The following is a 26288-nucleotide window of genomic DNA, read 5'->3' on the forward strand; positions in this document are numbered from 1 at the left end:
GCAGGGCCCCCTGTGAAAGCCCACCCAGCCCTTCAAGGAGCCTCCTCTTACACTCACATCTCAGAGTTTTGGTCGGGTTGGGAGAGTGCAGTTTGGAGGTTCATTTCAGTTTCAAGTGTTCCTTCTTTTACTTAATCATCAAACAGTTCCTGAGATCCCACTGTGCAGGACTCACGTGGAAGGAACAGGAGACCCTGGGAGAAGCCCAAGCTCCCACACAGGGACCCATGCAACTCTGAGCCTCCATCTGGTCAATTACAAGCCATCCAAGTGTCCCAGCAAGTTCAAATGCGGTGATTAGTGGGGGAAAAGACCCCACAGGATAGAGCCAAAGAGGGAAACCCCCACGGTCCTGAAAGGCTCTCCACGTGGCGCAGGTCAGCTGAGCCCAGAACTGGAACATGGGTGCGCGGGTGACCGAGAAACGGGACCCAGCTTACAGGCTGGGTGGAGTGACCGTGTGCCCAGAGACAAGGAGTGTGTGCCTGTCTTGGGACAGAGGAAGGGGGTGAGGGCAGCTCTCGGGGGTTCCTGGGCAGTTATTCTTTCTCCGGTGGGACTATGTGTGCCTGACTGAGACTCCGCCAGCTCCTTTTCCTGGCAGGAACTGCTGCTGCTCTCATCCTATAAACCCATGTGTGTCACCACCCCGACCCCCAGGCCCAGCGCATCCTGGGAAAGCAGATTCATGTTCTCAGGAAACTGGGGCGGTGGGGGGGGGGGGGGTCGGAGGCAGACCCTCCTGCTCCTCTGGACCCCACCCCATGGGCGGTCCTCACCTCATGGATGGCAGATGCCTCATGACCACGTCCAGGGCCTGGATCGTCTCGAAGGGGACGCTGGGCAGCCGCCCCGAAAGTGCATCGTGTAATGCCTGTAAGCTCACGCAGGACACCCACTTGATGGACACCTTGAAGATGCGGTCCTTCCCTTCTCCCGGCAGCGTGACCTCCAGCTCCACCTGGGAGGGGACCCGAACACACAGCTACTCACAATTCCTTCTGAGGAAGCCAGAGTGGGGAGCCTCCATGGCCCTGAAAGGCGCATCCCCATGGCCAAGCCAGCCGAGCGCAGTTTCCGCACAAGTTTCCCTGCTCAGCCCCACTCAGCTTCTCTACAGGGTAGAGAGGGAGACGCTGAGCTCAGACCTCGCTTGGGGGTGGTAGGTCTACATGTGGAAGGAGCCACACCCCTCCTGGGGCCAGCTGGCTTCCAGAACACCTGAAGTTACGGAACTTCAGCCAGTCCTTCATCCACGTACACAAGGAAGGGCGTGCCTGCCTCCCTACCCAGAGGTCCCATACCTCCCAAGCCTGAGCAGATACACGGTGGCGGCCGGAGCCAGTGGCCAGCACTGCCGGGGGCTGGGGCGGCTTCTGTGAGGAGGAAACCCCAGGATGGGGAAAGCAGGGCACAGGCACAAACAAGGCTGCTCTTGGGGCAGAGGAAGGGGGTGTGGGCAGCTCTCTGGGGGTCCTGGGCAGTGATTCTTTCTCTGGTGGGACTGAGAAAACTGCAGTGGATCTGGCGGGGGTGGTTCCTGTTTCCCAGGTCTCTGAGTCCATAAGCTAGTTTTGCAGTGAATAAATCATGAGCATGAGCGTTCTCAGCACAGACTTGAGATAAAACAGAGCAAGACACTAACAATGATTGAGATGGACGGACCTTTCCAACCTTTCTGTTGGATTAGACTTGTCAAGAGTACGACGCGGGGAGACCACAGTCACTCAGTGGAGGATGTGGATGGCAGGGACATCACACCCCAGGCTCAGCCCCAGACAAACAGGTCGCGACACTGTTGGAGGGCTGTCTGTGCCCAGCTGTGCACAGAAGTGCCGCGGGACCAGTATCACGAGGGCCAAGAAGGCAGAGAAAGCAGCTTCAACCACCACCATGAAAGGGCAGAGGGGGCCGGTGTCAGAGGCCCCGCCACTCCCACGCAATGACTGGGGGGCTCATTCTCACTCCCTCACACCCCCCATGCCTGCACTATCCCTCCACTCACCCCCCACCCTGGGGGAGTGCTGCCTCTTGCATTGCTACCCACACTCAGACACCCCAGAGCAGCAACCAGACCACATGGAGTCCCGCACTTCTAGGACACAAGCAGGCCCCAAACCGGACACGGCCCGGGCTCTGCCCAAGGACGAGCAGAGCATGAAAAAGGAGCCCGTTCTTCCCAATGGATGGATTTCAAGCACCTAACACTGAACAGAAGAAGCTAGCCACAGAGGGCTGCGACGGTAAGATTCATCTCAAGACAGAGGACATGGTAAGGGTGCACACACAGCCGATGAAAGCCATCAGGTGAGCATCAGCTTAACCCGAGTGGTCAGGACAGGGGCTGTGAGGACAGCCAGGGGAGGTGTGAGTGTGGCCGGCAGAGACCCGCCCGCGGCCGCAGAGCGACGGCCAGCAGGTGGGCGGGGACTCACACCCGCTCCCCTCACACACTGCCGACTCCAGCGGGCACGTCACGCCCACCGTGCTCAGGGTAGCTGAGGACAATTCTATGAACTGGTGCTAAATTAGATGCCTGTTAATGTCATTCTTCAGAAATGCCTCTATAATCCCACCAAGTGGGGATTCAGAGGGGCGTTTCCCTTCAGGAAGAGGTCCTCCTGTTTTTAAGTAGAGTCCAGACCAGCCTCCTCTCGGTCCCCAGCAAAAAAGGGAATGAAAGAAGCTCCAGACTCTACGACATTCTCCGTCAGACGCGCCTCAAGAGGCCGCCCTCTGCAGCCTGACCTGGGCAGGCGGCTCCTCCGGGATGCCTGTCTATAACGTGGGACAGCAGGCAGCCCCCGGCCTCACAGACGCCGTGCGCACGAGGACGCCAGCGCACGGCAGCCGTGGCCAGGAGGACGCCCCCCGCCACCTTCTCAACGTGGGCAACGTCAGCAGAGGCACCGCCGTAGGCCTGGAAAACGGGAGACGGCCCCGAGGGCCGACCTCTGTGGACAGACGGAAGTCACACGCTGGGTCCTTTCTGTGTGAACCTCACCGGGGTGACAGAGCAGAGTCCCACCTGGAGCTGCCGTGCAGCTGGAGGGAGCACCAGGGAGGGCGGGGAGCACCACTCGCCACGGGCTCTGCCCGCCCAGACATCCACAGACCCGCTGGGGGAGCGCCACGGGCAACAAGTGAACACACTCCCGGCTGCAACTCATGTCGCGTCCCTGCTGAAGAAGAGTCAGGAGCGAAACGTGCATGGCGAGCAGCCACACAGCTCCTCAGTCTCCTGCATGGAGAAGGAAAGGGCAGGCCTGGCGTGCAGGGGGCTTTCAGCTAGCATGGGGTTGGATGGAGGAGGGGGGGAGAGAGGAGGAGCGGAGGACAACAGCTGCCTGCCCGGGGTCAGGGCCCCAGGCATGGTGGGGACACCCCGGGCAGCCGCCAGCAGATTCGGGGCAGCTGGGGATATTAAAGGATTTCCTCTCTTACTACACAAGTGCCCGTGATGCATAAAAAAGTAGTGTATGCAAAAAAGACCATACATAAAAGGAAAAAGAAAAAAGATGACACTTTGCTACACGATGTGAACGTACGGGAATAGAAAAGGGTAGCATCTCACATGAGCTCCCAAACAGAAGAGATGAATTTTTGCATCTTGCAGATAGGTGACAGATGTTACAGGTGACTGGAAGGAGGGGTCTGGAATCTGGAGACTCCACCTAAACCAGACCCTGAGGCTGTGGCCAGGTTCTCTAAGCCCACCTGAGGAAAGAATGAAGATGGGTGGGCTTCACGACAAGAGACACCAAATGGCTCAATGGTAAAGAATCAGCCTACCAATGCAGGAGACTTGGGTTCGATCCCTGGGTCAGGAAGTTCTCCGGAGGAGGAAATGGCAACCCATTCCAGTCTTCTTGCCTGGAGAATCCCAGGGACACAGGAGCCTGGCGGGCTACAGTCCATGGGATTGCAAAGACTTGGACACGAGTGAGCACACATGCAAAGCGCCCACCAAGACCTGGTGAAACGTCCAAAGTGCTGCTGTGGGCATTGGGCACCCCACACTAACAGCAGTTAATATAACAGAGGCGAACCCTCAGACCTGCAACTGTCACTGTTAGCATCTGCTAAGTGTGTGCTATGTCCCCGGCGCTATAACTACTTTAAACCCTGACGCCCCCCAGGCATGATTTGGGGCCAGGAGCGTGGGCATCACCCAGGAGAGCTGCTTAAAGCTGTACACATCCCAGACCCAGAACCAGCACCAGCACTTAACAGAGGCCCCAGGGCTGCAGGGGAAACATGAAGAGTGGAGAAGCCTTCTCAGGGTGCATTCCCTCACGGGGGCGGGGGGGCCACAAAGACCCTAGCAGGTGGCTGCCATACCACCTCCTGTTTTACAGGGTGGCAGAAGAGGCAGCTCACCCAAGGCCCCATCACTACTTAGGGCCAGGAAGAGACTTGGCTCACACCTATTATCACCCCAGCCCTGTGTCAACGTCAACAACGACGTGTCTCAGCTCTGACCACCACACATCCTCCCCCATCCCTTCTGAAGGAAAATATTCCTCAGGCCCCCTTGTACCTAATTATAAATATGAACAGACAACACTGTGAGTAAACTCCTTAGGCTTTTCCTTCTTATACAACTTCAAGCAAAAACAAATGTGCAAATTAAACACAAAACTTTATAACTAATATGCTTTAAATGGAATGTATTGCATGGAATTCTCTAGGCAAGAAGACTGGCATGGGTCCACCCATTCCCTTCTCCAGGGATCGAATTCGGGTCTCCCACATTGCAGGCAGATTCCTTCCCATCTGAGCACCAGCGAAGCCCCATTTCAAAGGCAGAGAGCATGTTCATTTGCAAGAGGTGGTTCTGCTCAGCTGACTGGCTGGCATCAGGTCCTCAGAGCCAGGCAAGCTGTTACCTCAGGGGCCTTCATCACTGCCCCACCTCACCTCAGCCCTAACAGAGGCCTCCTATCAGAGCACTGCAATTCCCAGCCATGCCGCTGGGAGCTGAAACAACCGGCGTTCTGGCCAATCAGCCCAGTAGAGGAGCTTAGTCATGTTAAGATTATCATTAAAATGCAAAAGCAAAACCACAATGTCCTGTCTGCAGAAAACTTGCAGGTCACAAGGCTGTAGCCTCAGATCTCAGATCCTCTAAGCTCTGAGCTATTTTCCTTCTCAGGGACGCTGAGGGTAAGAGGCTAACTGTGTAGGTCATTCCTGAAGGGAATCAGCTTTTACATTCTTATTGGGATAATTGTTCAGTTACTTGTTTGTTTTTTGATGTTGTCTCCCCGCCCTGCCCCCACCCCCAGTACATGTAAAAATGATTTCCACGCTGTCTTTGGTCTTCCTCTCTTACAAACACCTATCATCAAAGCAGGGCAGCCCACTGATTGGAAGATGTGCCAAGAAGTGGCAGCTGCTAGGCAGAAGGGTTACTGCTTTTTAAATAAAGCCACAGCAAGGATAAAGACAACAAGGAGAGGTGACATGTTAATCCAACCATGACTCCCAGGTTGATGAATCATGGTATCACTTTGGACAAATCGCTGGTTACACCAGAGTGACCACTTGATTTTGCTGCCAACGTCGCACCCGTCTACACCTGCACGAACACACTTCTCTCTAGGTCTTCACAGACCCACCCCGTGATGCAGGCTCCTGTCTGACAGGGGCTGGTCTGGAGCATGCGCGCGCACGTGTGTGGTTCACATTTAAAAGTTTCATGGCTTCGGGACGTTCTCGGTGTCTTTCTCTGGACTTCACCCTCTGCCGCTGCAAACCACAGCCCACAGAAGGTGGCGTCTGTGGACTCTACTGTGAAGCACACGACCGCTGGGGGCTCTCTGCCCCTGGGGGAAGTGACTGCGTGTGACCAGAGGGACAACAGGCTTGACCTCTCACACACTGCTCGACCCAACCCGCCTCCGTGAGCTCACCTTATCCCTCCCAATCGGAAGGGGCATTGCTGTGTAGAGATTCTTCCTTCCGTCAAACACTGGTTTCCGATCCCCAAAGATCTGTGTTTTAAAGTGCTGAACCATATGTTCCACTATTTCCCTGAAACAAGACAGAATTTGAGCAAAATGTCAATAAAACCAGGGAAAGGGCATACAAGGATGACATTCTTTTGACACTGGTTTTCAAGCAACTTCTATAAGCCCTGTGGCTCTTTTTAATAACCTGACTTTCAAATTCCTTCTATAAGAAACCAAACTAGACCCTTGGGTGGTTTACGCTCACTCACCCCGAGGCTCAAACACGGGAGAGCCCCCTCCTCGCCCTCGCTGTGTGTGCATATCCAGCAGACAGCGCGCCCCCTCCTGAGGCTGAGGGACCTGCCCTGTAACAGAGCACCCTCGCCCCACAGACAGCGGGGGCCAGCGCAGCCTGGCCTCGTGCGTCTGTGATCCGTGGTAGAACACACTCTGGCTACTGCCGCCTTTGCAGTCTGGGCTCTGGAACAAAGACCCTGAACCCGAGATGGAGGTTTGCTGTTGTAAGCGACAAACATTCTGGGGCTGTGAGCTCCTTGGGCAGCAGGAACCCGGTGGGCACGAAGCAGCGGTTCTGCTGTGGGGCTCCAAGGACTGAACGGCCTGTGACCCCACCTGGTCCCGCTTTGCCTGCCTGTCCACCCACAGCCTCTCCGCACGCCCACCTCCTGACTCTGGTGGGCAGAGGACGAGGAGGCGCACTGGAGCTCAGCCTTGCTGTGAGCCTCGGCCTCTGCTTCGCTGGCTTCACGAAGAACACTCCGGGCCTCTGACATCCACCAAGGGAGCCCGGTCCCGGCAGGTGTGAGGCCTCCAGGGCAGCTGGGGCCACTCTGACCCCATCCCTGCTGCCCCGACCAGCAGCCGGGGTGCAATCTCCCCTACCACTCCACACACTACTCTAGGCCACCTACGACAAGGAGGCCCCTTCCTCCATGCTGTCTCCAGACCACAGCTCCCCAAGCTTTGAGGACCCCATCTTCTTGGTCAAGACTTCACCGTCAACTCAAGGTCCAGATGGCTCTATCGGGACTTGCCACCCACATTCAAAGAACAAATCACCCAACTGAATTCAAGTTTATTGTGAACAGAATTAAGAGGGCACAGACCCCAACTTTTCTCTTAAACACGAGGAGGCGATTATAGGACAACCTCACTTATAAACATAGATGCAGAACAAAATAAGAGAAAGCCCCACCCTTCATGGCTCCTCTCTCCCCCAGGATTGGAGTCAATCAGCCAAACCAATGTGGTCCTCCCTAAAGGGACCAGTGAAGTCTATTACAATGAAGAGCGGACTTTCCCACAGTCAAGTGTGCAGGGGATAAGGGACAGAGGACAGCTAGTTCCAAGGGGCATACACGACTCTTTCATTGGGGCACTGAAAACACCACAAGATGTTTAAAAACAAAACCACCAACTGATAAACCATACTCATGGACAGGAATATTCAATTTCCCAAACAAATTCACTCTTTCAATCCCAATAAAAATCCAGAGGGGCTAATTTTTATCTGACAGGATTCAAAAAACTGTAAAGTGTATTTGGAAATAACAAAGGATAAAGGCCAGTAAGCACATTCTTGAAAAAGAACACAGGGGACGAAGAAACTGCAGCAGAGACGGAGTGGAGGGACAGACAAGCTGAACTCAGGACAGACTCGAGGACCCAGACAATGACCCACAGATGCAGACACTTCACTTATCAGAGAAAGAGTGGAAGAGACAAGACAGAGCACAAGACAAGTGAACCAACATAGCAAAACAAGAAAGCCTCACAGAAACAGAAAACACACGTGGTTTCAGGGGGTGATGAGGGAAACGGGTGAGGGAGACTGAGAGCTATACCAACTTCCAGTTATAAAAACACATGTCACTGAACATTTCAAATGCATTCTTTGGTTAATTTCTAATTACACAGATTTTTGCATTAACACATTCTCATTGTGAATTTCAAATATGGATAATGCTCTAAGTCTGCCTAGACCACCTCTACCTCAATTCTCTTCTCTGAAGCAACCTTATTATCTTCAAACCTATGCATTTTATATAAATACACAGGTACATTAAAAAAAGAAAACAAACAACGTATTATTTTTTTAAACACATGACATCAAACACATGGTTCTGGAGCTTGCTGTTTTCCCAGGATGTGTGTTTAAGACTTTCCCTTGTCATTATATATACTAAGTGGCATCAGGTCTAGAGATAGAAATGTTACTGTATCATGCACTGTAATGTAATATTGACAAACCATATGGTTGTCTACGTTTCCAGGTGTGGTATTCATACTGGGAAGCTCCATTTCACTGCTGTCCATGGTTTTACAGTGTTCCACAGTGTGTTTATTTAACCACCCCCAGTGGGTGATTTGAAACAATTTCTTTTCCCTCTCTCTTTTTGCCATGACAATATTAGATGTGCTTGTACACATCTCTTTGGGATAAACACTTAGAAGCAGAATTGGTGAGTCAAAGATATATGGGGTACTAAGCCAGCTTCTGAGGAGTCTGGACCGGTGTACGTTTTTTCCTGTGAGCAGCAGGCTGCACACCACATAGCCAGGCTGCACCGCCCCCGCTTCCCCTGCACAGACTGGGCTCCCGCCAGTGCCCGTCAGGAGCCACTTGACCGAGCTCAAGAGGAGTAGGAGGGAAAGGACAGTCAGAGACCAGGAGCGCACTTTCTTCCTTCGAGCAGCCCACCCTGTGTCTCTGAGCACGGAAGTGCTAATTCTGACCCCCTGGCAAGGTTCCCGGTGCCAGTGGAAAGGCCTGCATGGCCCAGACCAGCCCTAGGCACTAGCTGTTGCGGGTGACCAACTGCAGCCACAAGGACACTGGAAGCCTCCTGAGAAGAGGGCCCCTGCCTCGTATCGAACCACCTCCCACAGCACCACTGAGGACGGCAACTGACTGTACTGCCAGGGATGAGGGCACACTGGGCTAGGATTCACGATGACTCAACAGAAAGTGTGTAGACGGCATTTTTCTCCCAGAGCTGCACGAAGCCTCAGGGTTGAATGTATTAACTATCTACTATGTGCACTGCACAAGGTTTCGGGAACTCAGAACTGACACATGCTTTAACACAGACTGCAGCGTGGCAGCATATGGGGTTCTGAGGACTCCCTGGACGGTGTCAGTGCTGGGGGACAGCCCGCAGCACGGGCCTCCTACGTCTGACTCCCCCCCACCCTGGGCTCCCGTCTTCCAGCGCTGCCCCGCCTCTGACAGCCTCCTGCCCACCGGGGATGCGAGCCGTGTCCCCCTCGGCCCCACCGTAGCCCACTGGCACCGTAGCCCACTGGCGCAGTGGGGTTTCATAGTGGGAGCACGGTTGGAGAGAGGGACTGTGTCAAGGTGCTAGCGCGTCGCAGGTTCTCCTAACACAAAAACTTTACTTCTGACATTTTTCCAAGCTATTATGATTGATTACACTTTTGAGATTGAACCTGAGCCAAGGTCCATCAGAATTACCAGCAAAATGAACGCTGAAGGCACATACATGGAAGTAGGTAGGAACTGTCAGGTTGGCTCTAAACCCAGGGTAGCAGCATGGCACACTAGTGCCTGGGCTGGCCTGGCCACAAAAATGCAGCTCAAGATTCATCTGTGCTACTTCCTGTTTGACTCAAGGCAATTTCTAGACATGGGGTAACTTCAGAACCTTGCAGTCATAACTACAACAGGACTGTAGAAGTATAGTCAGGTAAAAACATCCCATTTTAATCACCATCAGCCTTTTTCTGCTGCCAGATGACAAAGCCTTAGTCATGCCTATTTTCATAAAAGAAAGCTTCTTGTACACTGTGGCTGACAGCGTAATAAGAGCCCACTGCTGCCACGCCGATCCAAAGCTCAGGAAACGCGCTTTTCCATGCCTTCATTCCGGCTCTAAGAGTATATCCAAATCACAGATTCTCACAGGATTCTGTCCCAAGGAGACTCAAAATCAGACAAGCCCATTCATGGAGCGTCTCAAAGCATGTAAGGCACATTAAAAGATCCCAGAAGACCTTTAGTAAACAAAGCTGTCTGAACCAGTTGTGCCCAAAATCTTGGTTTACATACACATTTTTCAGTAAGCACATTTTTAAAGGACCTCATATAACTGTCAAGTATTGTTTCTTTGGAGACATGTCTTTTGGGGATAAATATGCAGAAATAGAATTGGTGGGTCAAAGGGTGTGTACTATTTTTATTTTAACATGTACACCAAGTCACTTTCTAAAAAGTCTGAACCAATGTGTACTGGCCATATTGAGTGCATCCAACTGATAGATAAGGGAAAACAAGCCCCAAGCATTCTTTCTCTTACAAAGACTCATCAGGAAAAAACTTACAGCCAAGAGTACTTTATAGGGTACCAGTACAAACCAGGTAACCAATCTGACTTCTCAAACCGCAACTCAGAATTCTGTTTCTGACCACGACAAACTAGGAACACTTATCCTCCCGTCCTACAAAACTAGTGAAAACACGAGAACCATTTATGGCACTGGAAATTAGGCAGTTTAGGACTGTGATTACTAGGGGAAGGAAAACACACATTCACTCTGCTGGGAGTAATTTCCAAACCACAACATGAGACAGGAGCATTAGAGAGCAGCAGTCTTGTCCTGAGGAGGCAGGAGCAGAAGAGGTGGGAATCCATGTGCTGGGTACCAGAGAAAACAGCAAATACATGATGTTCAGTGAACAAAAAATCCACTATCCAAGTGAATAAGCAAAGAAAGGTGATGTGTAATCTAAGGGAAAACCTGCCAACAGAAAGAACCCCTGAAATGACCCATATGTTGTAATCAGCAGACATGAGCTACTATAATAAATATGCTATTACTATAAATACATTCAAAGTCATCAAGTCTTTTTCTTCTATGAAAAAGAACCAAATGGGAATCCTAGGATCAAAAAGTACAGTATATAAATGAAAAAGATTTATTGGATGGTTACCACAGAAGACTGGATATTACCAAAAAAGAGGAGGGGAGGAATAAAGTGATGTTAAAGAGAGATCAATGAAGGTTACCCAAACTGAGAAAAGAAGGGGAATTTTTTTTTTTAAATTACAATCACAAGACAGTATCACATGGTCTAACATACACAGAATTACAATCCTGGTAGGAGAGGAGGAAATTGGACAGGAAAAATAGTTAAAGCAATGATGGCCAGTATTTCACCCAAAGAACATGAAAGACACAAACATACAAATCTAAAACAACTAAAGGATCCCAAGAAGGAAAAATACAAAGAAAACTCCACCTAGGCACATCATAGTTAAATTGCTGAAAAGCAAAATTAAATAGAAAATATTTGGAGGAAGAAGGCAGATACATACTGGGGAACTACAATTAAAAAAACAGAATAAAACAAATCCCTGAGATTTCATCAGGAACAATGAGGATTAAAAGACAATGAGTGTGCTTAATCCCTCAGTCGTGTCCGACTCTGAGACCCCATGGACTGTAGCCCACCAGGCTCCTCTGTCCATGGGGCTTCTCCAGGCAAGAATACTAGAGTGGGTTGCCATGCCCTCCTCCAGGGGATCTTCCCAACCCAGGGATCAAACTCAGGTTTCCTGCATTGCAGGCAGATTCTTTACCATCTGAGCCACCAGGGAAGCCCAAAAGTCAATGTAATAACATCTAATTTAAGGTACTGGGGGAAAACTGCCAGTTTAAAATTCTATATCCAGCAAAAATCTTTCAAAAATGAGAAGAAAGCAACTATATTTTCAGATTTTAAAAAATGCTGGGAGGATTCATCACTGGCAGGTTTGCACAAGGATAAATGGACTGGAAATCCTTTGGGGTCTCCCAGGGCAGGTTTGAATCCGGTTTACTATGCATCTCTTATGTCTATTTCTGCTTCATTGACTACTCTAGAGCCTTTGACTGTGTGGATCACAACAAACTGTGGAAAATTTTTAAAGAGAAGGGAATACCAGGCCATCTTATTTGTCTCCTGAGGGATCTGTATGCAAGTCAAAAAGCAACAGTTAGAACCTAACATGGAACTGGTTCAAAATGGGAACCAGTTGGAGAAGGAGTATGACAAGTCTGTATATTGTCACTCTGTTTAACTTATATGCAGAGTACATTATGTGAAATGCTGGGATAGATGAATCACAAGCTGGAATCAAGACTGCTGAGAGAAATACCAACAACCTTAGATATGCAGATGATACCACTCTAATGGCAGAAAGTGAAGAGGAACTAAAGAGCCTCTTGAGGGTGAAAGAGGAGAGTGAAAAAGCTGGCTTAAAACTCAACTTAAGATCATACCATCTGGTCCCCTCCTTTCATGGCAAATAAGATGGGGGAAAAAGTGGAAGCAGTGACAGACTTGATTTTCTTGGCCTTCAAAAATCACTGCAGATGGTGAGTGCAGCCATAAAATTAAAAGAGGCTTGCTCCTCGGAAGGAAAGCTATGACAAACCTAGACAGTCTATTGGAGGAGGCAATGGCAACCCACTCCAGTACTCTTGCCTGGCAAATCCCATGGACAGAGGAGCCTGGTAGGCTGCAGTCCACGGGGTCGCTAAGAGCTGTACACGACTGAGCAACTTCACTTTCACTTTTCACTTTCATACATTGGAGAAGGAAATGGCAACCCACTCCAGTGTTCTTGTCTGGAGAATCCCAGGGATTGGGGAGCCTGGTGGGCTGCCGTCTATGGGGTCGCACAGAGTCGGACACGACTGAAGTGACTAAGCAGCAGCAGCAGACAGTGTATTAAAAAGCAGAGACATCACTTTGCCAACAAAGGTTAGTATAGTCAAAGCTATGATTTTTCCAGTAGTCACGTATGAATGTGGGAGTTGGACAATAAAGAAGGCTGAGTGCCGAAGAATCGATGCTCTCAAATTGTGCTGTAGAAGACTCCTGAGAGACCCTTGGACTGCAAGGAGACCAAACCAGTCAATCCTAAGGAAAACCAACCCTGAATATTTATTGGAAGGACCGATGCTGAAGCCAAAGCTCTGATACTCTGGCCACCTGATGAGAAGTGCCAACTCATTGGAAAAGACCCTGATGAAAGATTGAGGGCAGAAGGAGAAGGGAGCAGCAGAGGATGAGATAGTTGGATGGCATCACTGACTATATGGACATGAATCTAAGCAAACTCCAGGAGACAGTGAAGGACGAGGGAGCCTGATGTGCTGCAGTTCATGGGATTGCAAAGGGTTGGACACGACTTAGCAACTGAACAACAAAAGAAAGTGAAACGAAAAGTGAAAAGGAAAATAAGCCTCAGCCTGGGTGAAAATATTTACAGTATAGACTCAAACCTTAGAATATACTAGGTTTAAAGCCCTACAAATCAGTAACAAGACAAATACAACCCATAAAATAAGGGAAAGACCTCAACAGAAAAAAGGTGCTCAGTTCACTGGTTATCAAGAAATGGAAATTAAACCACAATAAGCTGGTGATGGACAGGGAGGCCTGGCATGCTGCAGTCCATGGGGTTGCAAAGAGTCAGACATGACTGAGCGACTGAACTGAACTGAAGAAACCATTACACCATCACTGAAATAGCAAAAATCACAAGGACTAACTGAGCCGAGTGCTGATGGTGGCAGGTGGGGCAGCAGAGCCTCACGGCTGTTGGAAGCGGAAGACGGTGCAATCGGCGTCCCACACAGCTAAAGCTGCACTACCCTCCGACCTACCTACTCCACCCCAAGAGAAGCGAAAACACACGTCCACAGGAAAGACTTAAACAAGCATGTTCACAGGAGTTTCATTCATCACAGCAGAGCGCCAGAGCACCGAATGGAAGGACAAGTAAATGAAGGATGAAATAATTGCATCTCTACACATTCCTCTGCAGTAAGAGCAAGAAGGTCTTAACTTGCACAGAGTCACAGATCAGGCTCAGAGCCTGCTGAGTGAGAGAAGCAGGGTGAAGGCGGCTCTCTCGTGGGCTGGGCGCCTCCGTTTACCCCGGCGGGCAGGGCGCCTCCAGGGGCAGACCCCAGAGTGCAGTAGGGGGCTGGGAGGGCTAGGGCACAGGGCAGCACCCACTGTATCTCAACACAAGAACGTTAAAAAGCAAAGAACACAATGGAAGCTTCCCTGAGGGAAAGAGGTCCCAAGGGACCTGCTGAGAACTGAAGGGTGGATTCGTCTTAAAAGACAGACAAAACAGAATACCTGTTAACTCTCCTCGGGCATTTCTCTGGCTTGATATCCAACTCATAGTGATAGATGTCAATTTTTGGAATGTCCATTTCAAAGAAGTTGGCCTGTAACTTGATTGTTCTCCCGGAGGTCCCGAAGTCGGGTCTGGGTGGAGGCTTGAAGGCATATCCTTGGATGGGTGGCGGTGGCGGAGCAGGAGGTGCGAGCGCTGGAACACAAAGAGGACGCCCGTGACCCAGGGCCCGGCTGCCCACCGCCTCCCGCCCAGGACCGGCCCCACAGGCCAGCGGGCACGCCCTCCCGCCCTCTCCACTGCAGCGCCTACTGGAGCTCACCCGACTCCCACCCGGGGCCGCCTGGTCGCAGAGCCCCCTAGGCACCAGGCTCAAGGCCCCTCAAGATGCACCACTCCTCGGGCCCCAGCAGCCTCAACACTGTACCTCGCCTTCCTCCCGCACGCCGCACTCGGCCCTCCTCACTGCTTAGGATGACAGGCTCCTCACAGTTCAGACCCTCCCCAGGCCTGCCCCTCTATCAGCAAGTGACCTGCGGCCTGCTCCACTGTCAAGACCCTTCCCACACATTTTTCATGGCCAGCTGCTCAACAGTGCTCATCAATTTCATCTGCTTTTCCCTTGAATGCCTCCTTTCCTATCCACCTTGGCTCAGACGATAAAGCGCCTGCCTACAATGCAGGAGACCCAAGTTCAATCCCTGGGTTGGGAAGATCTCCTGGAGAAGGAAATGGCAATCCAGTATTCTTGCCTGGAGAATCCCATGGACGGAGGAACCTGGTAGGCTATAGTCCATAGGGTTGCAAAGAGTCAGACACGACTGAGCGACTTCACTCTCTCTGCCTCAGCTTGGGTTCCCGTGTCATCCTGGTGGTGACATGTCATCCAGGCGCCCCCACACCCGTCTTCCGCACTCTGATTTCACCCTGTGCAAACACTTCTGTGGCCCCCTGCATGCAGCCCCAACACTGAGGCACCTGTGCCGTGGCCTCATCTCCTGTCTCGAAGAGGCCCCCCCCCTGCCCCCAAGAGCCAGCTCACACCTCCAAGCCCTCCACACGAACCCTGAGGAGTTCACGCGGTCCTGTAGCGCCGTGTATCCAGCTCACTGAGTTCCATTTCCAGGAGGAGTCTGCCGCGTATGCTGTCACCATCCTTGGCTCTCGGCTTCCACAGCCAGATCACAAGCAGCTCGAGGATCTGGTCTGAGAGCACCTGATGCACACGAGCCCAGACACACCAGATCCACCCCCCGCACTCACACCAGGGGAAGCCCAACTCAAATGAAGAAGGGTCGCCACTACGAAGAAGGGTCGCCACTGTTCTCTACAACAGACCACCGAAGTCACGCAGGAGAGGGTTTGCAAGACCAAGAGTCAACAAAGCCAAGTGTCCCCAACACCAACACACACGCAGACGCCGTGATGCCACGTCTCGAGGACCACTTCCTCCACAACGCCCCTCTCCCAAGGGCTTCCAACAGCTATGCTTGCATCAACACAGCACTCGACTACGCCTGCCATCTCTCTGCCTGGAAGCCAAGGCTCATCACCCCCTTCTCTACAACAGACCAAGATCATCTCCCCACAAAGGAGGCGTCTCAACAGTAAGCCAGTTCATGACTTAAAAATGCAGCATATACACCAAAATTTAAAAAAAAAGCATTATAAACATCTCTGGTTACCATACTTCCTATGTATATTTTAGTTCTTTCTTTACATATGAGAGATTAAAGATGGAGCAGTGTGAATTATTAGCAAAGGAGACAAGGCCAGAGGGTCGTCAAAGGGACCAAGATCTTCATGGTAGTATCCCTCCTTCATGACTCTTAAATCCATTAATTTAGTCTAGGAGTGCTCCCACTTGCCAAAGACAGTTAAAAAAAAAAACAAACCTACATCTCAATTCAAATTTTCAGTAATTCCATGAATAAAATTCAAGCTGTGGTTTTGGGGGGGAACCAATGAAAAAAATTTCCTATAACAGAATACCTTTAATTTTTGCTCAAATATCTTTGCTTCAAAAAAGTTCTCATTAAAACAAAAAAAATTCCATGTACTTCAATCCCTATTGACGTTCACGGGAAACAAAAGCACCCTACAAAAAATAATAGAAGCTGTTCTTACTGTATTTCTGACATAAAAAACTCAGAGAGTCCTTGAATTACTCGTTTCCTATTTGGGTTTGTTTCTATGAGAAAACAAACATGCTCTAAGGGTTATTAAATCTCTCTGAGTCAAACCACCTGGAGACCTTCCGGTCTCTGCACTGGGCTAGTATGACTTCACAGATGACACACTCACAGCCTTTCACAACAGCCCATCCCTGCAACAAGCTGCCTGTGTGCCCCACGTGCTGCAGCGTGCCAGGGCCCAACGGAGGACACAGGGTGAATAGGGCCCACCTGCCACCTCCTGGGAGCGCGTCTGAGTGCGGGCCACCCAGTGAATCACTGTGCCTGCTTCTCCACCATCAGCAGGCCACGCAGGACCCTCACACTGAGGGTCCCCACCACACCAAGGAGTGGGGACTCCCTGGGGACAGATACCGACTTTCTGCCCTCCGCACTGAGACCCCTGTTCTCGGGTGGACTTCTATCCAGCGAGAGGAACCTTGTGAGCGTAGAGTCAAGGTTAAACCTCTGTGTCCCAGGAAAGATCCAGCCACAGAAATCTGGCCCCAGGGCAACTTCAGGAACCTGAGCGCAACCCACAGGGAAGGGAGTCCAAGCTTACAAATCGCTTCTAGTTTTTTCAATTAAAAAACAAATTTTTTTTATTGAAGTATGGTTGATTTACAAGATCATGTAAGTTTCAGGTATACAGTGCAGCGATTCAGTCATACATATATACATATATATATACACACACACATATATATACACTTAGTCGCTCAGTCCTGTCCAACTCTTTGCGACCCTATGGACTATAGCCCACCAGGCTCCTCTGTCCATGGGGATTCTCCAGGCAAGGATACTGGAGTGGGGACTCCCCTGGTGGTGTAGTGGATAAGATTCCACCTGCCAGTGCTGGGGACACAGGTTTGATCCCTTGTCAGGGAAGAGTCCACATGCCATGGAGCAACTAAGCCCGAGCTGCAACTACTGAGCCTGCCCGCCTAGAGCCTGTGCTCTGCAACAAGAGAAGCCACCACAATGAGAGGCCTGAGCACTGCAGCAAAAAGTAGTCTCTGCTGGCTGCAACTAGAGAAAGCCCATACAGCAGTGAAGACCCAGCACAGTCATAAAAAAATAAATAAAATTAAAGACATCTATGATTTAAAAAAAAAAAAACCTCACACGTGACTAAAGTAATGCTCAAAATTCTCCAAGCCAGATTTCAACAGTACGTGAACCGTGAACTTCCAGATGTTCAAGCTGGTTTTAGAAAAGGCAGAGGAACCAGAGATCAAATTGCCAACATCCACTGGATTATCGAAAAAGCAAGAGAGTTCCAGAAAAACATCTATTTCTGCTTTATTGACTATGCCAAAGCCTTTGACTGTGTGGATCACAACAAACTGTGGAAAATTCTTCAAGAGATGGGAATACCAGACCACCTGACCTGCCTCTTGAGAAATCTGTGTATCTATGCAGATTACACCACCCTTGGCAGAAAGCGAAGAAGAACTAAAGAGCCTCTTGATGAAAGTGAAAGAGGAGAGTGAAAATGTTGGCTTAAAGATCAACATTCAGAAAACTAAGATCACAGCATCTGCTCCCATCACTTCATGGCAAACAGATGGGGAAACAATGGAAACAGTGACAGACTTTATTTTGGGGGGCTCCAAAATCACTGCAGATGGTGATTGCAGCCATGAAATTAAAAGACGCTTGCTTCTTGGGAGAAAAGTTATGACCTACCTAGACAGCATATTAAAAAGCAGAGACATTACTTTACCAACGAAGGTCCGTCTAGTCAAGGCTATGGTTCTTCCAGTAGTCATGTATGTATGTAAGAGTTGGACTATAAAGAAAGCTGAGCACTGAAGAACTGATGTTCTTGAGAGTCCCTTGGACAGCAAGGAGATCCAACCAGTCCATCCTAAAGGAAATCAGTTCTGAATATTCATTGGAAGGACTGATGCTGGAGCAACTGAACTAGAATGGGTTGCAATGCCCTCCTCCAGGGTATCTTCCCAACTCAGGGATGGAACCCAGGTCTCCCACATTGCAGGCAGATTCTTTACCATCTGAGCCATCAGAGAAGCCCATATAAACACACATATGTATTCTTTTTCAGAATTTTTCTACCTATAGATCATTATTCAGCACTGAGTACAGTCCCCTGCGCTCCACAGTAGGTACCTGCTAATGCAAGGTTCCTGACTTTGCCTCTCAGCTACGGGGTCAATGGGTCACCTTGGAACCATGAAGCCATCCAAGGCCCAGACAGTGACACAGCTGACGTACCCATGCCATGCACACCCAGGCTTCCCCCCGCCTCACCCCACTGCTCAGCCACGGGTGCAGGGCTGGCCTGGGCCTCCTCTCAGGCTGAACCTAGCGCTCCTACAGCCCCAACACCCACTACCTGGTCGCGAAAAACCATGGAAGCAAGGAGAACTGTTCGTCAGTTTGCATTGTTAACCTGTATTAATAAAAGCAATGGGGCAATGCAGTAGCAGCAAGTTCATAAAACACACAAGGAATTTCTTCCCCGCCTTGAGCTTTCAATAATGAAAACACAGACAGTTCGTGGAGAGGTGTATGGAATATAAACTCACAGGGTAAAGCCCTGTGAGCTGAGGGAGCAGGTACGGACCTGTGTTTGTACCTTCGGGAAGGAAACCCTCATGCCGAGGGACGTGAAAGCTGCACGGTCTCGGCCCTCGAGGACACCATGGGTCTATTTTTCTGAGGCGCAGAGAGTCCCGTGTGTAAACCACCAAACAGGCAAGAGAATCCACTAACAATGCTCAGGAGCTGGAGGGGGTGCCAGCTCTCCTCCCTGAAGGAGGTACACGCGGGCACGGACAGCATCTGACCCGGGGGAGCTGAGAAGCCAGCCCAGCCTCACCCAGGTGAGCTCTGCAAATGTCTGCCCTCCACGGCCACAGCAGGAACAGGGGCTGTGACACAGGTATCCTGGGGGTGGTGGGGCGGGGATCAGAGAGAAAGGATGAGGAGAGGACACAGTCCTGCACCCCCGGAGCACAAGCTCCCTGGTCGACCTTCCTGCCCAGGGCTCCAGGAGCGGGCACCACCAAACATCTAAATAAACAGAAGCCCAAGGAACAACCCGAGAGGAGCAGGCATCTGGGCAGACTTCCTGGAGGAGACGCCACTGAGCTGGTGTTAGGCCAGGTGGCCGCGGCTCTGGCCGCCTGAGCGGGCACCCTGCTGCAAATCCCCACCTATGAGGGCCCTGCCGTGCCAGCCAGGCACGCAAGCCCCCAGCTCCCAGCCTCTCTCATATCCCCTCCACTCTTCACGGAGAAATGCAGGTCTGACCCCACTGTGAAGCTGCCAGTAGACACCCCAGCCACACCCCTCGCTGACCCCAGGCCACTTGCACAGCACATCTCCCATCGGGCAACCAGTTGGACGGTTTGGTCTGGAATGGATCGCCTGCTGGGAGGCTCGCCTCTGCACGGGCTACACGTTTGGGGTCAGGAGGGCGAGTCCTCCGTTCTTGTCCAGGAACACCAGCTGTCACAGCAGGCAAGCTGCCAACACAGCCCCGCCAAGTGGGTGACTCAGGCCCCAGTGTCCGCTCCTGACCAGGGTGCAGTGGGTAGGGGTCAGAGTCAGGGACAAAGCAGACACCCAGAGTGTGCTGCAAGGCTGCTGCTGGGCCAGAGCGTGTGTGTCAAGTCTCCATTTTTAGAGCCACAGCTCAACCAGTGAAAGGGAAACATGTAGTGAATGAGTAATCAACTTCCTGTGTGAGTAACCGGGTCATAGAAACCAGAGAGCTCTTCCCAGTTCCCACGGAAGCAAGCCTGTCACCACGCTGGTCCCCCCACAGGGCCTGGGCTGTCGCCGAGTTTAGAAGAGGGTCCCAGAGCAGGGCGCAGGGCCCCTGCCCCCTCACCGTCTCCTGGCAGCCCCACCCCAGCCCCCAAGAGTGCTTCACTGGTCCCATCCCCCACCCGAAGCGAGGGACCAGGCACATGGACAGCAAGCCACGCCATCACTGCTGGTCTCTCCCACCCGGAGCTGGGGGCCGAGGTCACAGACCCGAGGAGGTGCCCAGAGCCCACTGACCACATAGACCAGCACGACCCGGAGCAGAGCTCTTCCCTCTTCCCAGGGAGAGCCTGCGGGGGCACAGTGACCAGGCACAGGCCCCCAGGACTCACAGCAAGCTCACAGTCGGCTAAGATCCGCCCCACCCCCATCCAGGAGAAGGAAGTCAGCCTCCTTGCAAACGCTCAGATGACCTGGCGGCGGGGTCCTTTCCTGACGAGAGCATAGGTGCCCCTGGTGCAGCACCGTTTCCATTCAAGGAGCCGCCGTGTTTCTCTGCCCACGATGGCAGATGTGGGCGGACTGGGTGAATCCTTCCTGTATTATAGTCTTCCCTCCGATTATCAAAACACACACTTATTACAGATGATGTAGAAAAATGCAAAGAACACTTCAATCACGTATTGTGCTGAAAGCTGACTAACAGGCGAGCGGGGACTTGGACACAGCCTTGTTGCCAGAAGAGCACGCGCACTCTGCCCCCAGGCCACGCCACCTCAAGCCCTTGAGGGAGAGCAGCCGTGTGCCACGGTCCCAGCTGCCACCTGCTGAGGGCTGACTGTGTGCCCAGAGCAGAGCACACAGGGCTTGCTCGTCACGCGGCAGCGGTCACAGGTGCTACTTCAAAACCAGGGTGTGCACCGACCTACTGCTGGGCCTGGTCATTAAACATGGTCAAGTGTTACGGCGTCACCCTTCTGGTATCCTGATAAACCATTTCAATACAACCAGGTTTCTTTGTCATCTTATGTGCATTGTGTTTGCCTTAAAAACCATTACTCTGGAAAGGGACTCATCACACGTGTCACCACACTGACAAAGGGGCTCATGACCACAGACTCTGGGGAACCACCTGCTCTAAGGGGACAGGGTGGCTTCGTCTCTAAGCAGAGAAGAGGATGTTTTGGTGGCTGCTAATGTCACAAAGCCTCTGCGGTTTCTGCGGCGGCATGGAGGGTGGGCAGGTCTGACGTGCCTCTACCGGGAACAGCCCTACGGGCCGATGGGGCCTCTGTCTCCATGGCTGCCCCGTGATCACCCATCCCTGATGTGATCTGAGCTCAAGATGTACCCGCTGCCATGACAACAGGCTCTCCAGGCTCCTGCTCATCACACAAGCCGCCTACCATACGGCAGAGTCAGGAATTGGAAATCAGACATTTTGATAAGGCCTGACAGCAGCGCCCCAGGGCCTGGAGGCTCTGCCCGCAGTTCACTCAGGGCCACAACAGCAAGACAAGTATCCGGGTGAGAAGCGTGGAATCAGGCCATCCCGGTGAGCAGGGGGACAAGCACAACCGTTCAGAGAAGCTCTTCATTTCCGCCGTTTTCCAAGTACTTAAGCACATGGAACTGAATTTTCCAAAAACTGCAAACTACATTAAGTCAGGCACTGGACCTGGAATCTGATGGGGAGAAGACGGCCCGAGGCAGCCTCATTCCAGCCCTCACGGGGTGTCTGCTGCTACAAACAGGGACCAGTCAACACCATCAGGCTGAGGACAGCATCCCTGACCACAGACGACTTGAAATAAATTACAGAACTTGGAGCCAGGAGTCACCTTAGAGTCACAGAAAGAGAGAGTAGCCCCCTCCCCCTCTCCCTGCTCTGAGTCACGGACTGCCAAGGGCTCTGGGCAAGTCCTGGGCCTGTGACGTAGAGACAGGTCTGGGGGCTGGTCTAGGGAAGGGCAGGGAACAGGAAGTACCAACCGAGCGGCGGGCACCAGGGCTTCCCAGAAGGGGCTCAGCGCTGCCTGCACCGCCCCGCCCCCACACATGGTGTTCCTGCTGCCTGTCTTATTATGAGTTAGCTGACCTTCAAAAGCAAAAAGATCTGCCTGACTCTTCACTCCTGGGTGACTGAAATGTTCCTTAAGAAAGGTCTAAATTACAGAGTCAATAAATAAATGAACATCCTGGCTCTTAAACTAAGCAGCTTCGGTTACTGGCAAGGGAACCGAGGTTCCAGGCTGTTCCGGGCTGTTTTGGGCTCCTAGAACTTGGGTCACAGCCTCGCGGGGAGGCTGGAGGGCAGGGCCCTCCTCTGGGATGCAAGCCCAGCCCACCGGCACCGGTGTCTTAGTGGGGCTGGGATTAAAGAGCTGCCACCCAAACACCAGGAAGCCACCGTAAAGCTCTTTCCAGAATCTCAAAGTAAGCATTAGTATTCAAAGTCACGCATCCTCTACCTTCCTTTTAGAATTCTGTGCTTATTATATTGGGTATCACAGCCAGAAACTATGAGGGCAAGAAAAAGTGATGAAAGCAGCTCAGAGCTACCGAGTCCTTCCATGCCATGCCTGGGGCCAAGCTGGGGGTGGACATTAGCTCCCCTGTGCTTCTGGCCACCATTGTAAGGAGGACACGGAGGCGAGGGACGAGCGATGTGTCAGGGTCCCTCGGGCAGGGAGTGGCCACGCAGGACCATCGCCAGGGTCTGCGTGTCCCCCGCACCGGGTCTCATCGAGGGCATGGGCCAGAAAGCAGCCGCTGTCAGATCAGCACTCTCCCGCCAAAACCAGGACACTTGCCGCCGGGCAAGTCCACCTGCTGCTCACACAGGCCGGTCTCCTGTGGCTGCCTGAGCTGACTGAACTGCATCAAACCATCGTACCAGCCTTCTCGGTGGAGTGAATGGAAGTGGCCTTGGGACGAAGCTCTGAGAAGCCAGACAGAACACTGTCGGCTGGAGGGCAAGTCAAACACACACCATCTACAGGACCACAGGCCCAGACCCAGGCGCCCGCAGCCCACCGGGCGCACAGAAACGGACCAACCCTGCCGAGTTCCCAGAGAGACGACCGAGACTGGCCAGGTGCCAAGGCCCGGGAATACTCGCTGCACATCCAGCGAGCGCCCTGCCAGGTGGAATCCAGGCTGCGGCCCAGACGCCTCCAGACTCAGAGTCAGCTCGTGCCCCCTGGGCTGGTGGGCACGAAGGAAGGGGGACACTCGGGGCAGGGAGAACCCGGCCCCAGTTGCGGGAGGGAGGAACCACCCCCAGCAGCATGGAAACCAGGAGCGTCTGGCGCCCCCGGGGTTCTGACCAGACGGTCGGCAGCAGTGCGGGGTGGGGGCTCATGGACACTGCATGGTTGACAGACTGACCATCAGGCCTCCCCCCGACAGCCCCAGGCCCACAGGTCCTGTCCCCGCAGACCAGGGAGGGGGTGGGGACAGCCCCTGAGAAAGGCAGCCAGCCATGGGCGCAGGGCAGTTCTCTGGAAATGTGTCAGCCTCGCACAGCCACAGTTCCTGTAAGCCCTTCACTTCCTCCTCCCTTGGGGGAAAGTCCCACCTGTCTCAGCCTGGTTCCTGGTAAAGCCCAAAGAAAGGGCCCGGAAGGCAGCCTGAACAGAGAGCAGACGATGGGCAGGTGCACCCAGGTGAGGGCAGGCCCCGCAGGCCACAAGCCAGATGGGTACTCAGGGCGCCCACTGGGTGAACACCCAGCTGCCTCGTGCCTGCGCCAACAACCACCTGTGTCTGCGGCAAACTCAGAGAACGCTGGCGGCAGTGGGTTTTAGGTGGTTTCTTGTAGTTTAGCTTGAAACTCCAACCAGCATCTAAAACACAGTCTTCTTTGAGGAATGGTCCCCAAAGCCACCTCTGTGATCAGTAAGAAGAAAACGTTTTTCCCCTCATAAAAAGTATTTTAATAAACTTTCCCTCTTAAGTAAAAACTGTCCCCTCTGATTCACCATCTGTCACTACTCAGCAATACCCTAAAAGATACAAGGAAGGATTAAAGAAACACCTGTAAAATGTAAATTACCTCCCATTGAAACGCTCCCCCAAACGACTGATATGACACTAGGGTGGACGAATGGTTCTTTCAAGCGCTTGTCAGAATATTTAGACGTGCTTTACATAAAAACCCGCAAAAACACGAACACTGTCTTATCCATGCCTTTCTCTCACACACTTCTCTGCAGCATTGACTAGTTCTGATTTTACATTCACTCAGTGATTCTCTGATTGGTAACTGCCTCTCCCACCAATGTTGGCATCACCAGAGCAGAGACTATGTCTGGCTTGGTGCAACTGTTCAATGAATAAATGAACAAACGAATGATCAGATGAAAAAGGGAATATATTAGTGTCTCACTAACTCTTAGCAGGGAGAAGGCAATGGCACCCCACTCCAGTACTCTTGCCTGGAAAATCCCATGGACGGAGGAGCCTGGTAGGCTACAGTCCACGGGGTCGCTAAGAGTCGGACACGACTGTGCGACTTCACTTTCACTTTTCCCTTTCATGCACTGGAGAAGGAAATGGCAACCCACTCCAGTATTCTTGCCTGGAGAACCCCAGGGACAGCGGAGCCTGGTGGGCTGCTGTCTATGGGGTCGCACAGAGTCGGACACGACTGAAGCGACTTGGCAGCAACTCTTAGTAGAGACGCCTTTATGGATGCATAACTCGATGTCAAGTGTTTTGGAGCAAAAACACGAGGCCTTCACGAGGGTGAAGATTATTATTCCATCTCTGGCGAGCAGCCTGCCCGTCTCACCTGCAGAGGCCAGGGATGACCAAGCACCGCTGCACGTCATCCTCACAACCACCCACTCCAACACCAGGCACCTCCACGTTACAGGCCGCATGCCGACCGCAAGCGGTCCCACTGAGGCCGCTACGGAAGAGGCCACACGGCACCTCTCTTGCTTCGGTAAAATCTTTCTCTTCGAAGAACCTAAATCCTTCTCATCCCCTGCAGCGTACAAGAACCTAACCAACCGTCCCTCTAAAGCAGCTGAGAAAGCTCAGACAACTCAGTGCCCTTCCGCACTGACTATTTCGTCCTAGTTCAGAACACCTCTCAGCACCGAAAGGAACACGCGACTTCTCTGTAACGTGTGTATCATCACGTGAAGCCCTCACAGTGACTCAGGAGCCAAGGCCATAGCGGGGCCCAGGCACAGACGCTGGGTCCCCTCCGGTCCTCAGCAGGGGGAGGCGAGCAGAACTCCGGTGCACAGGTGGGGAACAAGGCGACAGAGGGTGACGAAAGGCAAAGCCGGGACTCAGACATGGGTCTTGCTGCTGTCGCGGCATGGGAGCTTCACCACCAAGCCGAGCTGCCTCAGGCCCCCTGAGAGAGCAGGTGTGTGTGAACCACAAGAGACGTGTGAGCTGGCCGTGCACGGTGCTCATGGCCCTTCCCAAGCACAGCACCCCGCTCACCGGGCGTCTCCCGAGCACCCCGATGGCCCTGTTCTCAGGCGGCTCGCTCTCAGAAGAGGGGCAGGCAGGGATGTCAGGGAGAGTCCGTAAGCAGACCACCAGGACAGGTCAGGGCGGGCAGAGGTGGCATGTCCACAGGTGGACAGGAGGACAAGAACAGCTTCCTGGATGTTAAAAAACGTAGGCGAGCTTCTACACATTATTAAAAATAAGTTCCAAATGGGTACCAACTGTAAACAGACATCTTTAAGTGAAATAAAAACATTGAATAACCTTTTATAATTATAGGATGGGAGGAAGAGGTCACAAGAGGCAAGCTTGACTACATAAAATTTTTTAGATTTCTCTAATCACTGGATAGGTTAGGTAGTTTAGTCGCTAAGTCGTGTCAGACTCTTGTGATCCCATGGACTGTAGCCTGCCAGGCTCCTCTGTCCATGGGATTCTCCAGGCAAGAATGCTGGAGTGGGTTGCCATTTCCTTCTCCAGGGGACCTTCCCAACCCAGGAATCGAACCCGGGTCTCCTGCACTGCAGGCAGATTCTTTACCAACAACTATGAGGGGATCACTGGATAGACTCAGAAAATCATGGGATAGACTCAGAAAATTTAGACATGATAAATTCACAAACCTAAAAACACAAACCTGGATTGTTGCTTAGTGGTTGAGTCATGTCTGACTCTTGGGGATCTTCCCAACCCAGGGATCAAACCTGAGTCTCCTGCATTGGCAGGCGGGTTCTTTACCACTGAGTCACCAGGGAAGGCATAAACCT

General features: G+C 52.1%; 1 protein-coding gene across 7 annotated transcripts in view; it reads right to left on the reverse strand.

Moving 5' to 3' along the window:
- Positions 1–26288, reverse strand: part of AGO2 (argonaute RISC catalytic component 2) — an 86721-nt gene that overhangs the window by 24742 nt on the left and 35691 nt on the right. For 6 of the 7 annotated variants that reach the window (XM_081504127.1, XM_081504125.1, XM_081504126.1 and 3 more), the window contains 3 exons: positions 14134–14329; positions 5916–6036; positions 780–961 (listed from right to left, as the gene is read on the reverse strand). In XM_081504127.1, coding sequence (XP_081360253.1) covers positions 780–961; positions 5916–6036; positions 14134–14329 — 499 coding nt within the window. The remainder of the gene's footprint in view (positions 1–779; positions 962–5915; positions 6037–14133; positions 14330–26288) is intronic. The other variant, XM_081504129.1, reaches the window with a different exon arrangement.

The sequence above is a fragment of the Giraffa tippelskirchi genome, chromosome 6 (genome assembly GCF_054371585.1).
Source record: "Giraffa tippelskirchi isolate mGirTip1 chromosome 6, T2T-mGirTip1v1.2.pri, whole genome shotgun sequence".
In the NCBI taxonomy this organism is placed as follows: Eukaryota; Metazoa; Chordata; class Mammalia; order Artiodactyla; family Giraffidae; genus Giraffa; species Giraffa tippelskirchi.